This window comes from Staurois parvus, unplaced genomic scaffold (genome assembly GCF_062004578.1).
Source record: "Staurois parvus isolate SC_StPar_1 unplaced genomic scaffold, SC_StPar_1.0 ptg000774l, whole genome shotgun sequence".
Lineage (NCBI taxonomy): Eukaryota > Metazoa > Chordata > Amphibia > Anura > Ranidae > Staurois > Staurois parvus.
Genome location: NW_028318570.1, coordinates 448,766 through 470,571, shown reverse-complemented (window position 1 = coordinate 470,571; position 21,806 = coordinate 448,766). Strand labels below are relative to the sequence as shown.

The window sequence follows — 21,806 nt, the reverse complement described above, 5'->3', positions numbered from 1 at the left end:
TGGTGATAAAATCCAAAAATGGCTGAATTGCCTCCTCACCTCCTTACCGTGACCCAATGGGCCAAAACGCCACGTGGTGATGCACTTCCGGTGTGGACGCCATCTTGCTACTCCTAAAAACCCATGCAAACCACACCCATAGCATGTGGTTTAAATGTTTGTTTTCTGTTGATACCAAGTGAGTTGGCAATTGGCGGTGCTATGTCTTTCTGTTTACATTAAATGGTATTACACTATGGAGGATCTCTCTTTTATGTCATTATTATGATCCATATGTGAGTTGGCTGTATTATGGTTACTCACATCTGAAGGGAACCAGAAGAGGACCTGAGATGCTAAATGCACACTACTGAAGTAGCCTTTACTATTTGGAAGGATACCATAGAGGGGAATCTGTCTGTGGAGGATCCATTTGTGATCCCACAAGCGTTTTGGCCCATTGGGTCACGGTAAGGAGGTGAGGAGGCAATTCAGCCATTTTTGGATTTTATCACCTGTAATGCACATCCACTGCATCACCTGCATGTTTTGGAAGAATTAGTGGAATACTTGGCATATGCGCACATTTTTTTGGACTTATAATAATTTATTTTATTTATACTGTTTTTTACTTTTATAAGTATATTTCACTATACAATATTTTTAGTAATTTTTGTTATATTTTTATGTGTTACCAATTGGGGGAGATTGTTGTGTGGTTTTAACTGATAGGATATCTGTTTTAATATTTGGAGTTTTTTGTAAAGTTCTCACTAAGCATGAGTCACTTTATATAGGAGTTATATCGCCCTTTGCAGAGATTCACTTTCATGTGTCACTTGTTTGGTTTGATATTTTTAGGCTGATTTTTAGCCACTGATCCCAATTAGGGATTTGGGTTGTCTGTTGGTTACTTTGTGTGTGTGTTCACTAAACTGGGTCCAATTAGGACCACATTTTTTTTACGTTTTTCCTGTCCCTTCAAGATCCCAGAGAGGATCAGATCACCATATACAGTTGTGTTCAAAATAATAGCAGTCAAACATCACTAACCTGATCAATCACTGTTTTTGGTAGAAATAATATTTCTACATGGCAAATAATTTACTAGCAGCTGTAGTAGAGTAATAGAAATCCAACAGACCCAACAGTCATGACATGCATGCTGCTGATTCTGTGTAATTGAATCACTAATTGAAAGGGGCATGTTCAAAAAAATTGCAGTGTGGAGTTCTATTAGTGAGGTCATTCATTCTTTGAAAAACAGGTGTCACTTATTGCCCTTATTTAAGGAAGGAAGGCAGCAAATGTTGTACATGCTGGTTACAGTGCATTTCTCTCTGAAATTCTGAGGAAAATGGGTCGATCCAGACATTGTTCAGAAGAACAGCGTACCTTGATTAAAAAGTTGATTGGAGAGGGGAAAACATATAAAGAAATGCAGAAAATGATAGGCTGCTCAGCTAAAATGATCACAAATGCTTTAAAATGGCAACCAAAACCTGAAAGACGCAGAAGAAAGCGAAAAACTACCATTCGAATGGACAGAAGAATAGCCAAAATGGCAAGGACTCAGCCAACAATCAGCTCCAGGAAGATCAAAGAAGGTCTAAAGTTACCTGTGAGTGCTGTTACAATTAGAAGACACCTATGTGAAGCCAAGCTATCTGCAAGAAGCCCCCGCAAAGTCCCACTGTTGAAAAAAAGACATGCTGAAGAGGTTACAATTTGCCAAAGAGCACATTGACTGGCCTAAAGAGAAATGGCGCAACATTTTGTGGACTGATGAAAGTAAGATTGTTCTTTTTTGGTCTAGTGGCTAGAGACAGTTTGTCAGACGACCCCTAAACACTGAATTCAAGCCACAGTACACAAGTACACAGTACACAGTACGCAAGCATCATGATATGGGGATGTTTCTCATACTACGGTGTTGGGCCTATTTATCGCATACCAGGGATCATGGATCAGTTTGAATACATCAGAATACTTGAAGAGGTCATGCTGCCTTATGCTGAAGAGGAAATGCGCTTGAAATGGGTGTTCCAACAAGACCGCGACCCCAAACACACCAGTAAACGTGCAACATCTTGGTTCCAGACCAACAAGATTGACGTTATGGAGTGGCCAGCCCAATCCCCGGATCTTAATCCAATAGAAAACTTGTGGGGTGACCTCAAAAATGCAGTTTCTGAGGCAAAACCAAGAAATTGAGAAGAACTGTGGAATGTAGTCCAATCATCCTGGGCTGGAATACCTGTTCACAGGTGCCAGAAGTCGGTTGACTCCATGAAACACAGATGTACAGCAGTTCTCAGAAACAGTGGTTATACAACTAAATATTTATTAAGTGATTAAAAGGAAAGCAAAATCTTCAAACATTTTTCAGTTTATACAGTATAGTGAATGTTTGAGTTTGTAAAGAAGAATACAAACACTGCTATTTTTTGAACAGTCTAATATTCACTGTTCTTCAATTTTTGCAGAGGAACAACATAAATGTGATATATTTTTCTTCATGTTTTGATTTGGAATAGAATCTGTAGTGTTCCCAATGCATTTGTGTGTATGGAAATAAAAGCTATTAGAAGGATTTTGAGCTTTATTCACATTTTTCAACACACTATTATTTTGAACACAACAGTATGTGTCACAGTATATGTTTTTTATCATATTATTATATGCGGTTATATTATTTTTTATGTATTAGCGCTACACCATTATATTTATATTCTCAGCACTATTTCACTTATAGGTATAAGTTTTGGGTGTCAGCAGCTTTATAGTTATTATTTATTTATTTTATTTATTCATTTACTTCATAGCCCAGGAGGCAAAATCATTATTATTGTCACACTTGACACCACCCTTAGCCACTTCAAAGGATTAGTCACCAGTGGCAGTTGGGACACATCAGTCTAAAAGGTTCAATGTTCCACACCTCTGCCTATGTGCTAACCTCACTATGCAGATTATGTCAGTCAGGGGATCACTGTGCTCCAACACTGCCAGGATAGATCCATTCAAGCAGGGCCTATTTTGCACAGGTATTTTGATCAAATCCTTGGACAGTTTGTGGGGTCCAGGACAGTTGGGGGTAAGTCTAATTCTTCCTTAATTGTACTGAAAAAAAAAGTCTGCAGTCTGGACCCTCAGTGGAGTAAATTTGCACTTCTACCTACTAAATTATTAGTAATTTCAGAGACATTGCCATTATCTAAACCAATATAAACACACTTTACTAAACATAGGAAAGAAGCATTTACATTCTGTTATTACTTACTGACTAGTTTCATTCAACTTCTTTAAAGTGACATCAGGCATACATCTACCCAGTCTGTCATCTTGGATTCTGTATTGATGTGTTTTTTACACATATTAAATAGTCTTTGTGAATCTGCTACACTATGTTATTTGCTTATGTCTCTTTTACATATGGGCATATTGTGAGCCTTTTTGCAGAGATTTCCCAATTTTTAAGAAGAGAATGGAGGAGGAGGAGGAGAGTTTCATAACACGCAATATTTGAAGGCACAGACAAGGAATATCTCCTCTCCGGAAAGGAGTACTGTCTCTTGACTGGAGCACATCTGTCTCCTAATGGTAGTTCTGAGCTATGGCCAAGTCCTTCATTATAAGGCCTGTGCACACCTGCACTCGCAGCCTGCCTGTCTCCTGCAAGACCTGGACACTGGATTGAAGTTTTCTTCCCTTCCAAAACTCTTCAAAATATCCAAACTCTGGAACCCAATCCAGTAATGCCAAAACCAGGAGAAAACCTCTCATGATCAATATTCTAGAGTCCCACATTCTGCATACTGTGTCACTTCCATTTCCATTTTCAAAGTGGCAGGGCTTCGCACTGTCACAATATATGGAAGTACACATTATAATATAAAATTAGGTTTACACTGTAATTTTCTTATTACAAATATGCTGTAGTTTCTTTTTACTAAACAAATCAATAATATACATTTTTGGAGATTATATAGTTTGACAGTACAAGCAGCAATCCTACCATTTTACAGTAAGCTACAGACACCAGACTGCAATACGCAGTAATTTTAAATATTAAGTCTTTGTTTTTGATTTTTTTTTACTACTTTAATTTATTTAAAAAATCAATTTTTTTACATACATACATTTTGAGTCGTATAACAGAACTTGTTGATCAACTGTTCAAAGTTATGCCTTACTGCATTTTGTCTTAAAATTAAAAGGATCTTAACCACTTTCGCACGCAGGCCTGTGGAGCCCATATTGTCCTTCAGGATGTGCTTGCAAATCCTGATTGGCAGCCCACAAATTCTGCAGCACCCGTACTTCCCCATTCACTGCCCAACTCGGAATTCAGGTGGAAACCAAATTTAACTACTCCCCTTGCCCAACCCAAATTCAAACCTTGCCAGACCATTTGCATGGAAACCTATTACAGTTTCCGAATTTAAAGTTTGTTTTTTTCTTCTGGCCACCTTGCATTCAAACAATTTCTCCCCAGCAAGCATGCCAGATATGGGGTCAAGATGTATAAGACCTGCAAGAGGGCAACAGGCTATACATATAAGTTTCAGATTTACATGCCCCCAGGATGTGGAGTAGTGGCAAGATAGTTTGGAACTTGGTGTCACCCTTTTTACCACATGGGGTACCACTTATATATGGACAATTTTTATTCAAGCATGCTAATATTTAGACATTCGTACAATCTTGGAATTGGCGCATGTGGCACCATGCAACCTAATCACCTGCTTCCCCCAATGGCTTGTAAATACAAAGTCTTAGAAAGGAGGAAAAAGCCTGCTTGAGAAATAATGAATTGCTCACAGTAAAGTGGAAGGACAAACTGGATGTTTTCGTCCTGTCTTCCGTTCATGCAGACACGACCATCCAAATTGCTACGGCAGCTTGTGTTGTTGAGAAGTCCCTCTGTGTCCTATAACCTTAACATGGGAGGGATGGACTTCAATGACCAGATGATGAAGCCGTACTTAGCTTCCTGAACATCCAGATGGTGGTACAAAAAAAAGTGTCTATTTCAAATGGATCTATATAATGCTTTTGTGCTTTACAAAGCAACTGGACGTAGTGGATCCTTCCTAAAATTCTAGGAAGAGATAATCATGGCCCTTTTCTATCCAGATGGTGCTATGGCCCAACCCCCAACCCAGATTCACTTAGCCAGCTGCATGAGAGGCATTTTCCTGATGCCATTCCTGGTACCCCAACCCAAAGGATACCCCAAAAAAGATGTGTCTATAGCAGACATGGAATTTAGCATGACGCCCACATTTTTTGTCCCTCCTGTCCTGGCCGAGTGGTCTCTGCCTTAAGGGCTGCTTCCGTTGCTACCACACACTAGTGGAGTATTAGTATAGGGGAGAGCACAGCATAGTTCAAGGCACTTTTTTGTACAGGGTCTAGAAAGATGTTAGGTAGTCAGAAAACTAGAATAAGTATAAATCAGCACACATATATATATAAAATCCTCAGAAATCCCTTAAAGTCATATCAATATCCTTCCCCTGAAGTACTAATAATACATATATTCATTGACTTAAACCCAAAAACCCACAATTATAGTGAAAAAATCAAGACCCAAAGAGATTACCCAAAAATAAGAAAATATATAATATATAAAAGAACAAAAATAAAATAAATTCCCAATATGCAAAGTGTCCAAATAATGTGTCCAAACAAAGATCAATTTCTTGATAGGAAGACGCTTCCTACTCCACTGAAGAAGATGCAAATCAATCACAGGTGCTCTTCAAATACCTCAAAAAACAAAATCTCAACATAGTATATTACCCTTTAAATCCCAGAACTAAAGTGCCACACGTGTATCATGCAAAAAAAACACTCCAGTGTCACAGCACTCATGTGAAAAGAAAATTAATAAAAATCACTGCAAACTATATATAAAGTGCATAATTACCCTAAAACAAACAGATTCCAGCTTGTAATCAACCACATATGCACAGAGTGTCCTTAGATTGGTATCCTCAAGGATCCTTGTTGACAAAGTCCGGAAGTGACGAAACGCGTCCAGGGCACGTGACGTATTGACGTTCCCGGAAGTGCTGCGGCAGCCATTTTGGATTCTGGAATCCTTGTGTGTCGGAGGTCTGGAGAGTAACGGTGCACTTCGGGTGTCCCCCAGAGCTACAAAGTGATAGTGCTGGATAGGAGTAGCAAGGGGGAATTACCTGGTGATCGGGAGACCCTCTACACACGGAAAGGGGATCGTATACTGGGCATGAGGAGTTGGATGCTGTTTTGCTGATCTTATCGTTTTTATATGTAAGTGGCTACAATAAATTTTATATATGATTATAATTCACATACTGATTCCTGGTCTGTTTGTGAGGTCCTGAGGAACAAGAGGATACCAATCTAAGGACACTCTGTGCATATGTGGTTGATTACAAGCTGGAATCTGTTTGTTTTAGGGTAATTATGCACTTTATATATAGTTTGCAGTGATATTTATTAATTTTCTTTTCACATGAGTGCTGTGACACTGGAGTGTTTTTTTTGCATGATACACGTGTGGCACTTTAGTTCTGGGATTTAAAAGGTAATATACTATGTTGAGATTTTGTTTTTTGAGGTATTTGAAGAGCACCTGTGATTGATTTGCATCTTCTTCAGTGGAGTAGGAAGCGTCTTCCTATCAAGAAATTGATCTTTGTTTGGACACATTATTTGGACACTTTGCATATTGGGACTTTATTTTATTTTTGTTCTTTTATATATTATATTTTTTTTTTATTTTTGGGTAATCTCTTTGGGTCTTGATTTTTTCACTATAATTGTGGGTTTTTGGGTTTTAGTCAGAAAACTAGCTATCGCATTTTGAGAGACCCTACAATCTGGTTAAAGTGAAAAAACATAAAAAATTAAGGAAAAAACTACAAAAAAAATATAAAATACAGTAATAGTAGAACAGTAAGGGCTCGTTCACACTAGGCTGTTTTGCCAACGCTTGCCAAATGCCCCTATAGCGTTTGGCAAGCGTTGGTCCGGCGTTTGTGGAGCGTTTTTTAACGCTCGGCAAACGCTCCACAAACGCCGCATGCGCGGTTTAGCGGCGGTTGCTAGGCGTTTGCTGAGCGTTAATAACGCCCCACAAACGCCTATAATGCAGTTTGAGTGGTGTTACCGCTCCGCAAATGCCCCGCAACCGCGTCGCAACCGCACCGCAAACGCCGGCCGGGCGTTTGCGGAGCGGCACCATAGACGAGAATAGGAGGCTTCAAAGCCTCCTGACTCGTCCAGAGGCGTCCGTTTTGCCGCGACGCAACGCGACACGACGCAAACGCTCCCGTTAGAACAGCACCATGTGCTGTAATGTGCAGAATTGGCAGAGGCGTTTGGGAAGCGGTAAAAATGCTTCCCAAACGCCTCTCTGCCGCCTGCACACAAGGCTAGTGTGAACGTAGCCTAACTCGACGACATTTTTAAATTTTTATTTTTTTTTGTAGTTTTTTACTTTTTATGATTGAGGTGATTGTAGCCGTATAAGTGCACTTGCGACTGAAACAATTGAGTACTGACATGATACTTTTTTTATTTGCACTAACATACAATTTTGAGGACAAGCTTTCAGGGTATGTCCCCTTCTTCAAGGTCCAGGCAGTACTACTACAAAGTTTTAGCAGAATGTTAGGAGAGATGATGAAAGGGGGAGGAAAAACCCCCCAGAAAGAAATGCACACAAACAGATGTACACAGAAATGGTTAAAAGACTAGGATGAGACTAGAGATAAGACACAGCAAAAGCAAAGCCTGGGGGGGGGGGGGGGGGAACAACACTCACAGAGGGGGTCATAAAACTGTTGGATAATAAGTGAGGAATCCCATGTCCAAATTAAGGCCGTTATCTCTTGTGTCAAATAGAATTATCATTCACTTTAACCAGATTGTAGGGTCTTTCAAAATGTGATAGCCAGTTTCCTGACTACCATTGCTGTTTTCTTTGCAGGAATGCCATTCATCTGTTTATTCTTAAAGCAACAGGGTCTTGCTCTCAGAATACACATAAGTAAGTGTGTGGAGCGCTGTTGGATGAGATTTTTCATCCACAGTTATAAAAGAGCATATATGTACAAGCATGAGGGCCTGGGGTGGATGACCCCTATGCGTCGGTATATATTTATTTAAAAAAATATTTTGGCAGAGATTTCTTCATCCACCGATGTGAATAGAGGAATCTGTTAGGTTCATGTGTGTCCACCATTAGAAGTGGGTGGATGCAGGTGCGTATAATGATGGGCATACCACACACTTTCTGGCAGAGATTTTTTTTTTCATTCAGAGCACAAGCTGCCTAAAAAAAAAAAAAACACAACAAGGATCAGCGACATACTGGTACATCACTGGACTTTGAGTGGTTATACCATTATCCTGGTATCGTTTATTTCAGACAGCATTCGGTAATCCCAGTGGCTAATTGGCTGCAGGATTGCCTTTACAAGCAGTGGGAGAAGATGCCCCCCCTCCCCTTCTGCCTTCTCATGCAGTCCCATGGCCATTGGGGGACCCTGAGAATGCAGCCGGTGTTTCTGCCAGCTGACCACAGAGCTGATTGGATACCGGAATGGTACCAATCATCTCTATACGAGCATTTCATCACTTCAGTTACGCAGGGTATAAACAGCGCCATTTGTAAATTGGGAAAGCATCTGATCACACTGATCTTGGTGAGATCAGATGATGTAAGGGCAGAGGAGATATCTAGTCTAATAGACCCCAGATTTTTCAAAAGGAATAACTGTCAATGCCTAATTCAGTCACAGGGGATATGTACATTCCCTGTGACAGCAATAAAAGTGATTTAAAAAAAATGAAAGGGAAAATGACCCCGTGCCAGTATGTAAACAGTGGCTGCACCATGCATGTGAGGCATCCCCGCAAATATCAGATCGAGGGCATTAATTCTAGCACTAGACCTCCTCTGTAAATCTAAAATGGTAAGTCTGTAAAGGCTTTAAAAGCATCGCCTATGGATATTAAACATGTATGCAGTTTGTCGCCATTTCACGGGGCGTGCTCAGTTTTAAAACATGTCATGTTTTACCCATTTACTCTGCATACCAGCATCTTTTATATATTACCAAATAAATTGCCCAATATATTGTGTTTTTTGTGCATTAAAAAGCTAAATAAAAAAACTGTATTTTTTTTTAAAAATTGCATTTGAAAAAAAAATCGCAGAGCGAGTACTAGGTGACATACAAAATTGCAGCACCCACCTATTTATTCACTAGGGTGTCTGCTTTAAAATAACATATAATGTTTGGGGGTTTAAAGTAATTTCCTAGCAAAAAATACTGTGTCAGAAAAGGCTTGGTCTTAATCTGTTAGAAAAGTAAGTGATGTTTGGCATAAACTTCTAATGCTGGGCATAAAATGCTACCCCCCCCCCAAATGACCCCTTTTTGGAAAGTAGACACCCTAAACTATTTGCTGAGAGGCATGTTAAGTCAATAGAAACATTTTTCCACAAGTTTTTGGAAAATTTTATTTTCTCACAAAATCATTAACATGCTTTTATTTATTGCTCACACATTCCATGCATATATGTGGAATTACTCCCAAAAATACATTCTGCTACTTCTCCCGAGTATGGGGATACCACATGTGAGAGACATTTTGGCAGTCTAGCCGAGTACAGGACCCCAAAATCCAATAAGCACCTTCAAGCTTTTAAAAAGGGTTTTATTTCCTCATTACACTTCCTTTCTACCTAGCACAGTTTTGGAGGCCCTAAAATGCCAGGATAACACTAAACCCCCACCAAATTACCCCTTTTTAGAAAGTAGACACCCCAAGGAATTTGATAAGAAGCGTGGTGAGTATTTTGCAGATCTCGTTTGTTGCCACAAGTTTCTGGAAAATGAAGAGAGAACAAACATTTTTTTTCTTTTTTTATAGATGTCAAAATCTTGTGAGAAAAAATGAGATCAGCAAAATACTCACCATGCCTCTTTTTAAATTTCTTGGGGAAATTTCCAAAAAAGGGTCATTTTGGGGGGTTTGGTGCTATCCTGGCATTTCAGGGCCTCCGAAACTGTGATAGGTAGTGAGGAAGTGAAATGAGAAAGGTATGCACCTTCAGGCTTTCAAAGTGGTCATTGGATTTCAGGCTCCTGTATGTGGCTAGACTCCCAAAAAGTCTCACACATGTGGTATCCCTATACTAAGTAGAAGTAGCAGAATGTATTTTGGGGTGTAATTCCACATATACCCATGTCATATGTGAGCAATATAATCATTTAAGTAAAAACTTTGTGTTAAAAAAAAAAAATTATTTCATAGTTTGTAGATGGTATAACTTTCACACAAACCAGGAATACAATAATGGGTATACGAGCGCTAGGGTAGCATAAAGTATTAAAATATAAGGTCAGCCGCCAGCATAAAAAGGAAATACCAGAATCCTCTAGTGTATAGTACAATAATAGAAAGAAATGCAGCGCTTCATACTGAAGTAAAACATGACATAAAATGAAATAAAAAGATGAATGAAAAGTCTTAAAAAGTGCAACGTGGCATTCGTGATTCCTTAGGTGGTTTATTTGAAATGACGTGACTTCCGTGGTTCATGAAGAGTGAGTATATAATGTACTAACCAGATAGCACATGTTAATGTGCGTTGGAGTGAATAAGACCTACTCCAAAAGGTACTCTGGGAACCGGAACTCTGCAAACAGGTGATGTCGTCAGGTGCGGTTGGGTCACCAGATGTCATCCGACCAACGCAGATATCCTCATTCCAGTGTAATGTAAGGTCACCACATAAGGTACATCATGCAATATGAACTTCGGTCACCAGGGGGATCATGCACATGGGTGTATGCCTCCTGCCATGGATCACCTTAATGGGGGGTGGGGGGCTCGCAGGTTCCAAAAGAATGAGCCCAGAGAGAAAGGAAACTCCAATAGTGTAGTATTTATTATAACAGCTGGAGTTACAATTGCAAGCAGATATAGAAATATAGAAGCAAAAAACAGCTAGCACTTACATCCAATTTATGATAAGGAAGCATAAGGGTCATAAATCCTTGCACAGAGGGGTCTCCCAGACGCGTTTCGAGTACATACTCATTATCAAAGGGAGAGAGCCCTGTGGATAATGGTCATCCATTTATAGTGTATGTGATTGGGCGTGCATGCACACTATTGCAGTCCCGCGTCGCCGCGGGCTCCCCGCACATGCGCACTGTGAAGGCGCAGCGGGCATTTTGCTGACTAAAGTAACTAGAGCGCGATTACAAGTCGCGCATGCGCAGTAGGTGGTTAGGTCGGCCATTTTACTGTGGATACCAAGCTCCCAGAGAGAACTATGATGCATAGCAGTGGGCTATGTGTCATGTGCGATATCGATATTCGTAAACCTATTTAGGCAAAAAATACAAATATTGGAGATCCTTCACTAGCCCCAGGGAGTTAAAAGGGGGGATGAAGGGGTACATAAACATGAATACTAGGTGGTGGCTAAAGATGGACCTTAATGACACTGCCATCTAGAGGGCATAAATAAGATGGTATATATTGAGCTTTGATTGAATTATAGAGATATTCTCTCTAGCATAAATATGGATGTAAGCAATGTAAAAAATTATCAGAAAGAAGGGACATACAAATAATAAAATGTGCGCATGAGCACTATATAAACTCCTATCGGATAAAATAATTAATATAAAAATGCATATTCATTATAGCAAATAAGAATAAAGGTAGTAATGGATTAAAAATGTAATACATAATATACAATCAAACAGGTATCAATAAAATTAAGAGACGCATACTCAAGATGATAAAAAATATAGAATATACAATATAAAGCAGAGGTGCACTATGTTAATAAATCAGATAAGAATCACTGGTAGGACATGATAGTAAAATAACGCATAATAATAACGCAGGCATATTGAGTGCAGAATTACGGGAATAAGGATGTGAGCCATATTGATTAGCTAGTATCGATGAAACAAGACAGTTTTTACGGGTACATAGAAACTGTGCGAATCGGGAAGATTTTATTAGACAATCCAATATTCTGAAAGCCAGATTCCAGGAAAAAGGGTATGATGCCTCTGGACTAGATACTGCCATTAAGGAAGTCAGCAGTATGAATAGGAAAGACCTTCTTATTAACAAGCCTAAAGTTTCAAAAGAAAGGTTTTGTCCTTTCATCACGAATTTCACGACACAATATAAGGATATTGCAAAGATCATAAGGAAGAACTGGGCCATCCTAAAAAATGATCCGGTTTTAGGGAACTCACTACCAGACTTTCCGGAGTTTACATACCGGAAAGCACCAGCCCTCAGAAACAAATTAGCACCTAATATTGTTAACCCTCCCAAGCAACTATCCTTTTTTGATCGTAAAGGTTTTTACCCTTGCAACAAATGTATGCTATGTGTTCATAACGGCATACATAAAAATCCCGTAAAATCTTTTAGATCTAACAGGACAGGTGAATCTTTTGATATTTCAACTACCATCACCTGTAATACAATGCACGTTGTCTATCTCCTCGAGTGCTCTTGCGGGAGACAATATGTAGGTAGAACTACTCGCAGATTGAGAGATAGATTACGGGAACATTTGAAAAACATTATTAAAGGGTTCAAAGAACATTCCTTATCGATGCACTTTAAACAACATCATCATAATGATCCTCGCTGTCTAAAATTCACAGGGATCGATGTTGCCAAAAAACATTGGAAAGGCACGCACCGGAAAAGAGCCGTTTCCATGCTTGAAACTAAATGGGTATATCTGCTCCGTACACTCTCACCCCATGGTCTTAATATTGATCTAGATATCAATTGTTTCATCGATACTAGCTAATCAATATGGCTCACATCCTTATTCCCATAATTCTGCACTCAATATGCCTGCGTTATTATTATGCGTTATTTTACTATCATGTCCTACCAGTGATTCTTATCTGATTTATTAACATAGTGCACCTCTGCTTTATATTGTATATTCTATATTTTTTATCATCTTGAGTATGCGTCTCTTAATTTTATTGATACCTGTTTGATTGTATATTATGTATTACATTTTTAATCCATTACTACCTTTATGCTTATTTGCTATAATGAATATGCATTTTTATATTAATTATTTTATCCGATAGGAGTTTATATAGTGCTCATGCGCACATTTTATTATTTGTATGTCCCTTCTTTCTGATAATTTTTTACATTGCTTACATCCATATTTATGCTAGAGAGAATATCTCTATAATTCAATCAAAGCTCAATATATACCATCTTATTTATGCCCTCTAGATGGCAGTGTCATTAAGGTCCATCTTTAGCCACCACCTAGTATTCATGTTTATGTACCCCTTCATCCCCCCTTTTAACTCCCTGGGGCTAGTGAAGGATCTCCAATATTTGTATTTTTTGCCTAAATAGGTTTACGAATATCGATATCGCACATGACACATAGCCCACTGCTATGCATTATAGTTCTCTCTGGGAGCTTGGTATCCACAGTAAAATGGCCGACTTAACCACCTACTGCGCATGCGCGACTTGTAATCGCGCTCTAGTTACTTTAGTCAGCAAAATGCCCGCTGCGCCTTCACAGTGCGCATGCGCGGGGAGCCCGCGGCGACGCGGGACTGCAATAGTGTGCATGCACGCCCAATCACATACACTATAAATGGATGACCATTATCCACAGGGCTCTCTCCCTTTGATAATGAGTATGTACTCGAAACGCGTCTGGGAGACCCCTCTGTGCAAGGATTTATGACCCTTATGCTTCCTTATCATATTTTGGATGTAAGTGCTAGCTGTTTTTTGCTTCTATATTTCTATATCTGCTTGCAATTGTAACTCCAGCTGTTATAATAAATACTACACTATTGGAGTTTCCTTTCTCTCTGGGCTCATTCTTTTGGAACCTGCGAGCCCCCCACCCCCCATTAAGGTGATCCATGGCAGGAGGCGTACACCCATGTGCATGATCCCCCTGGTGACCGAAGTTCATATTGCATGATGTACCTTATGTGGTGACCTTACATTACACTGGAATGAGGATATCTGCGCTGGTCGGATGACATCTGGTGACCCAACCACACCTGACGACATCACCTGTTTGCAGAGTTCCGGTTCCCAGAGTACCTTTTGGAGTAGGTCCTATTCACTCCAACGCACATTAACATGTGCTATCTGGTTAGTACATTATATACTCACTCTTCATGAACCACGGAAGTCACGTCATTTCAAATAAACCACCTAAGGAATCACGAATGCCACGTTGCACTTTTTAAGACTTTTCATTCATCTTTTTATTTCATTTTATGTCATGTTTTACTTCAGTATGAAGCGCTGCATTTCTTTCTATTATTGTACTTCACACAAACCAATTAATATGCAGTTGTTGGGATTTTGGCTTACTGTAAATATATGATAAAATTTGAGTTTTTTTGAATATTTTGTATGACAGAAATGAGAAAATATTTCTCAAAGTTTTGGTCTTTGTTTATAGCACGAAACCCCCCCCCCCCCCCCCCAGAAGTGATCAAATACCACCAAAAGAAAACTCTATTTGTGTGAAAAAAGGACATAAAATTTCATTTATGTACAGTATTGCATGATCGCACAATTGTCAGTTAAACTAGCGCACCGCTGTATAGCAAAAAACAGAGTAAATTGCAGTATCTATACTATAGTTTATAGACACTATAACTTTCATAGAAAGCAATCACTATACACTTATTGGGTTTTTTTTTTGCCAAAGACATGTAGAAGAAGAATACATTTTGGTCAAAATGTATGGCTGAGTTTACTATATATTTTTTATAGCTGAAAGTAAAAAATATTGTTTTTTTTTTTTTTAATTTTCGGTCTTTTGTTTATAGCGCAAAAAATAAAAAGTGCACAGGTGATCAAATACCTCCAAAAGAAAGTTCTATTTGTGCGAAAAAAAAGGACATACATTTTGTTTGAGTACAGCATTGCATGACTGCACAATTACCAGTTGAAATAGCACAGCGCCGACAAGCAAAAAAAAGGCCTGGTCAGGAAAGGGGGTAAATCTAGAGGGCAAGTAGTTAATCTACTCTGTAGTGTAGGGTTTATGTCCTTAAGGGCACAGATATTCTGTGTTTGATGACATTTGTTTATTATTTTTTTTTCTGTATCTAGTTACTTATGTGTGTTTCTTTTTTGTTTTTCCTTTCAGCAAAGAATATAAAGATTCAGGAACTAAGTCTCCTTTCATGTCTAAGCATAATCTCACTTATGGATGTATCCTTTGAAAATATTTTGGGTGCTAATGTTATCTGCATAATTTATATGTAACTGCATATTCTTGTTATCCAGTTGAAGTACTGTGCTACACACAGTACTAATAACACATGGATGTACTGTGCTACATATACAGTAGTAGCATGGGGATTTTGCCACTCATGCCCCACACAAATATGTGCAGCTAACATGGTTTGTGACCTATAAAGTTTATTAAAAAAAAAAAAAGTGAATTACACATATTTTTAGTTTAAGAGAAGGATCGTTGAACTATACATAATAAAAAAAATAAAAACACTTTGTGATCAAGTTCTTTGAGAATTGATTACATAGTTAACAATGAATTTCAAATAAAGGTCACATGGAAGCTGAGGATTTAATTTAACTGGCACTGCAGTTTTCATGAGGGCCTATTTACACTTTTGCACACCTCAATGCACCTTGTTGATGGAAATGTGTTACTTTGCACTTTCAATGGTAGTACATGGGCCTTTTCTGCTGCATTAGTTAGATACTGTAGTATCTAGTTAGTACTGTAGTGCTATAATGTATACATGTGCACATTGAAAAAATGTGTTTCCTTTACATTCGTAAAGTGAAAATTTTTCTTTTTTGGGTTTAGTTGTGTTAGTCGGATTCACTTTTGGATATTTGTTTTTTTGAATCACCTCCTGGCAACTGACAGCTCCGATTCCTACCAACAGCAAATAAAAAAAGGGACAGAGTCATCAGTTACAGCAGGTGACCCCACGCCTTTGTTTATTTATCATTGCTAGATGCCCACCAACTGACAGTTCCCAGTGTTGTTTATTTACCATTGGTGGGAACCTAAGCTATCAGCACCTGCCAACTGACAGCTCTGGTTCTCAGTGATGACAATAAATAAAGGGTGACAGGTGAGCCTGCCTTTATTTACCCTATGCACTGGGAACCAGAGCTGTCACTCAGTGGTTGCCTAGCAACGGTCACCCCTTGTAACCGGAGATCCCATTCCTGTTCATCTACTGTCGGTGTAAACCAGAGCGGTCAGTCGCCAGGAGGCAAAAGATCACATGTGTACCTCTGTTATTTTGTTTGCATTTTCTCTTGTTGGCTGCTGGCATTCATCGTAATGGACGCTGAATTTACTTCAGAGGACATTTATTGTTTTTGAATTTGAGGTTTTTCTTTATAAAAAGGACTTGCTAAAAACTTCCTACTGTTTTACTTTTCACACTTTTTTTGATGAATGAGTTTTCACATGTGGGGGGATCTTGGGGCCCCCTTGTTAAAGGGGCTGATTCTGATAAGTCCCCCCCCCCCCACCATCATCAGGCCTGGGTTGTGGGAAAGTGCCCTTATTCTTATCAACAGGAGGACAAGGTGCTTTAGGGGAGCCCCTTCCCCCAAAGCACCCCCCCATGTTAAGGAAAAGTGGTCTGGTATAGTTTTGGGGGCTGCTTGCTCATTCCCCCTTTCCCCTTTCCTGGCTTGCTGATCTGAATGCTGGGATAAGGGATCTGGAGAAATCTCACACTTTTTTTTTTTGCTGTGGGGTTCCTTAACCTCCCTGGCGGTATGATTATTTCAGATTTTTGGTGTTGAAAGCAGTACCATTATTTTGCATAGAAATATGTAGTTTTTTTATTGTAGGCCTGTCATTTTTAGGAATAACTCACTGAAATCTGTCCGAACAAGAGTCTAATAAACATTCCGGATATGATAAAACTTGAAACACGAAATCATAAATTATAATTTAATAAATAATCATAAAAAATAATATAATAAATTTAAATTTAATTCAATAATATAATCAAACCAAAAACACTGAAATTTAAAATATAGCGCCAAGTTCGCACATCGCTGAGCAAAGTTGCAGATTTGTTTTCAGTGTCTGATGACGAATTTCCCCACAAATCATTATCACTCAATTCTGCAAGTGGTTCTGATTTACTATCGCTGTTTACTATCGCTATCTAAAACCGATTTTGACCTAAAGAACGCCATGGACTGTTCCTAGTTTCCAGGCAGAAAGAACAGTCAAAATGTATGTGAAATGCTTTGAAACAGCAATATTTTGCTATGTAGTAATCGTTTACAAAAAAATTAAATTTTTTAAAACTTTCAAATTTGCCGCCGGTTCCGGCGTAACAGGGACCGGAACACGGAAGCCGGATGCTGGCATTGGCCGGAGGGGATGGCCGGGGACGCTGCAGGAGGGACATCGCAGGAGCAAAGGACAAGGTAAGCGCTGCAGGGAATCCCTGAGCAACGCCGCATGGTAAGACCGAGTGTAGCTCGGTTTACCGCTTGTGGTACTGAAACTTTACCCCGAGCTACACTCGGGAATACCGCCAGGGAGGTTAAAAATGCATACCAGACCATAGGCCCTGGTATGGATTTCAGGCAGGGAGGGGATGCCATGATTTTTTTTTTTTAATGTCAGGTCAAAAAAAGCTCTACTCGATTTGAAAAACGAAAATCTAAATGTTTCATTTATTTGGATTTTTGTTTTACGTTTTTTTGGATTTGTTAACATTTACTACTGCCAATATTCAGAAATTCTGATGTATATGAATCTCCAATTTTAATCCAAAAATGAAATTCATCCAAAGACAAATGCACTACTATACTGTGGGTATCAGTGGGGTGGGCTACATTCCCTTGTTTGCCCTTGTCTGTCTCCTCAGTTCTATAGAGCCAGTATTCCTTGTAAGCATGCTTGTCCACTAGCTTCTGTGCCAGGGCCATTTTAAAGTTTGGTATGTGCAGTATGTATTTGTTGCTGAACGGCTTCTCTTTGTAGGTTGTCTTGATGCTACATTAAGCATGTAAAAAGATGTTTGCACCGCTACTAGAAAAGATGGGACTATTTGGGACAGCAGCACACACCTGGCTATACCACTAGCAAAAAACAACAAACAGAAAATTGATGTTGCACTAATCCTAAAAAATGCCATGGACATTCCAAAACAAATAATGAGATAAGACAATAGATAATACACCATAACATAATCAGTAAATGGAAGGAATATGGGAGTGAAGGGAAAGGTGAAATAATAAAGGTCCAAAATGAGGACCAAAAAGGTATAACAGACAAACCGTGACCGTGGGCAAAACGCACAGAAATGATCAGGGAAAAATAAAATATTAACTAAATCACAGTAATAGTGGGACATGTGAGTCTGTCATAACATAAATGAAATAACGTGAATACAACTAATGAGAAAGTGGAGCAAGATGTGAAAAATACAAAATGAAGTGCTTAAATATTAAAAGTGGATAAACCACTTATCACAGAAGGACAGTAACGCACAGTGAGGCCACAAAATGTGACCATGTGACTAAAGGGTCATAACACAATGTGCATCAAAAGGCCATGTGACATAAAATGACTAATAAAAGTGACCATATAAACACCATAAATAAATGTGGCAAACATAGATAGAGTGCAATCAGTATAAAACAGAAAATGGTGATACAAAACGCACAGTGAAACCAAATGAATGTATTACTGTGCACCGTAAAATACAATAACACAATTAAGAAATAAATAACATGAGTTAAAAAAAAAATCAGAAATGCGACAAAGTCCATGTGCAAAAACTTCCAAAGAAAGCATAAAAAAAAAAAAACCCCATGGATAGGTAAATGATTAGTGAATCCCACACCGGGTAAATGCCTCCTCACCTCCATGCCCAGACCCCAAGGGGTCAGAAGGCTTTCAGGACACTCACTGCAGGGGCCCTTTAAGTGGAATCCCAAACGGCTATGTAGGGATGATATCCAACTCACTGGTGGACCATACTGTTCAGCGGTGGTAATATATCGTTGGACCAGAAAAAACAGCCAGCTCACAGCACTCCCAGGGAGACAAGAATAAGTACTTCCATAGTGTAATATTGTAAATTAATCAAATTTATTGTAAAGACAAATGCGCACTTACATGGGAACAGATCAAACAAGGCATCAATCAAATGTGTCGATATGGGTGTACTGGGTGTACCAATATGGCTGCGGCCGTTCGTGTTGGAAATTAAGTCACCACATTCCACTCTCCAACCTACACGTTACATCACTGTCACGTGACTTCATCAGGGACGCCATATGGTGCCACAGTTGATGTCACATTGCTGTGTGGTAACCAGGATGAGCCACACATTCACAATCTAGCTATGTATTCACCTGGTTCCAGCTTTGTGAGGTCACACCCAACCTCCTCATGGCCCTAATTCTTCCAGCATCAGGACAACCAGGCACCCCAGGACCTATATAAAACACTGCAGAGTGTATGCCTGGGGGAAAGAAGCCCTATCAGGTCAGAGTTCTTGGCATTTCTGCAGGCCCAGAATTGAAAGTGGCTTACCCCATGCAAGCTGAATTGCAAGGTTGAGCGTGATATTGTCACAAATTACTGTTCACCTTACCTCACATGTGTACCTTGCCTGGCCCTTGTCTTAACCACTTGCCTACTAGGCACTTATACCCCCTTATTTACCAGGCCAATTTTCAGCTTTCAGCGCTGCCGCACTTTGATTGACAATTGCGCGGTCATGCAACATTGTACCCATATGAAATTTTGATAATTTTTTTCTCACAAATAGTGCTTTCTTTTGGTGGTATTTAATCGCCACTGGGTGCTTTACTTTTTGTGCTATAAATTAAAAAAGTGCAAAACATTTGAAAAAAAAAAAAGTTTCTTTGTTTCTATTATAAAATTTTTCAAACAGGTAATTTTTCTCCTTCACTGATGTGCGTTGATGAGGCAGCACTGCTGGGCACTGATAGGCGGCACTGATGGGCACTGATAGGCAGTACTAATGAGGTGGCACGGATAGGCGGCACTGATAGGCAGCACTAATGAGGTGTCACGGATAGGCAGCACTAATATGCAGCACTGATAGGCGGCACTGATAGGTGACACTGATGATGAGTACTGATAGACGGCACTGACTGGCATCACTGCTGGGCACTGACTGGCGGCACTGACTGGCACAACCGCTGGGCACTGACTGGCGGCACTGACTGGCAGCACTGCTGGGCTGCACTGGTGGGTGGCACTGGTGGGCAGCACTGGTGGGTGGGCACAGGTGGGCACAGGTGGGTGGCACTGGTAGGCACAGGTGGGTGGGCACAGGTGGGTGGCACTGCTGGGCACAGGTAGGTGGCACTTCTGGGCACAGGTGTGTGACACTGCAGAGTGGCACAGGTGGGTGCACTGCTGGGCACAGGTGGGTGATCTGCTGGGCACAGGTGGGCGGAGCTAGTGGGCGCACTGCTGGGCACAGGTGGGTGGAACTTGTGGGTGGCACTGCTGGGCACCGATCATCAGGGCACTGATCATCAGTGCCCTGATGATCGGTGCCGATCCTCGCTCTGACAACTGCCGGTTCTCGGCAGTACTTTCCTCACGATCTGACAGCGTGAGGAAAGTGCAGCCGAGAACCGGCACTTGCATTTCCCTGTGATCAGCGTGTCATTGGACACCGCTGATCACGTGGTAAAAGGCTGATATGATTGGCCTTTTACCGCATCACGTGATCAGCTGTGTCCGTAGGACACAGCGATCACGGAGATCGCCGGGTGCGCGCCCCCTGGGGCGTGCAGGAGAGCGCATTCTGGGGGGACGTCATATGACGTCCACCCAGAACTGGCCGGCCGCAGTGCAGCCGTCATTCGGCTATCTGCGGTCGGCAACTAGTTAAACCTTAAACATATGCTTTCTTTTCAAATGCCCTGGATTTCAAGATACTTTGCAATGCCAGGAGGGTCTGCAAACACTTTTAGTGATCCTACCCAGATATGGCTTGCTTTGTAAAAATACAGCACCAACACCAGCTGCCTGCCAAGAAATTGATATGTGACATTCCCATGTACTCAAATTCCACCCTCCATATATTGCAGGGCCTAGAGTGATCACACAGTACAATAACAGGACCAGCTCTGGGAAGTTAGAAGATCTTTCATGCTGTGACTGCTCATCAAGGATGCCCAAAAGGATTTATTTGTTGAAGTGACTAAAAATGATGAACAGAGATCAGGTGGTGATAAATGAAACTACACCTTAGTGTTTCTCCTAGAACACATGCTGTGCAGCCTATAGACCATGCACAAGAAGCACAGCTCTCTGAGGAAGGACTTGATGATATCACAGTGCCTCTGTCCACTTCTTCCATTTTAGGAATTCAGGGGCAGAAGTTGGCCAAAGAAGAGTTAGACAAGGATGAGCAGATCTAAAGTGCTGGAGGAGAGAAGGAGGCAGAAAGTATTTGTGAGGGGATTTTTCTCCCTTTCAAAACCCTGCAGAATATCTGGGTGGGATGAGCTGTTTGAGGACAATGTTGTCCTCTAAGGCAGGGATCTCAAAACTTTCTAAACAAAGGGCCAGTCTACTGTCCTTCAGACTTTAGGGGGGCCGGACATTGGTGTCCGGCAGAATAGTGCCCTGTTGTTGGTGTTAGTAGGAGGAATAGTGCCCCATTGTTGGTGCTAGTGGGAGGAATAGTGCCCAAATGTTGGTGTCATTGGGAGGAATGGTGCCCAAATGTTGGTGTCAGTGCGAG

General features: G+C 40.3%; 1 protein-coding gene across 4 annotated transcripts in view; it reads left to right on the top strand.

Moving 5' to 3' along the window:
• The window catches only part of CAPN9 (calpain 9), an 834,396-nt gene that overhangs the window by 633,652 nt on the left and 178,938 nt on the right, over positions 1 to 21,806 (top strand). For all 4 annotated transcript variants that reach the window (XM_089654542.1, XM_089654541.1, XM_089654540.1 and 1 more), the window contains exon 15: positions 15,200 to 15,264. In XM_089654542.1, the coding sequence (XP_089510668.1) occupies positions 15,200 to 15,264 (65 nt within the window). The remainder of the gene's footprint in view (positions 1 to 15,199; positions 15,265 to 21,806) is intronic.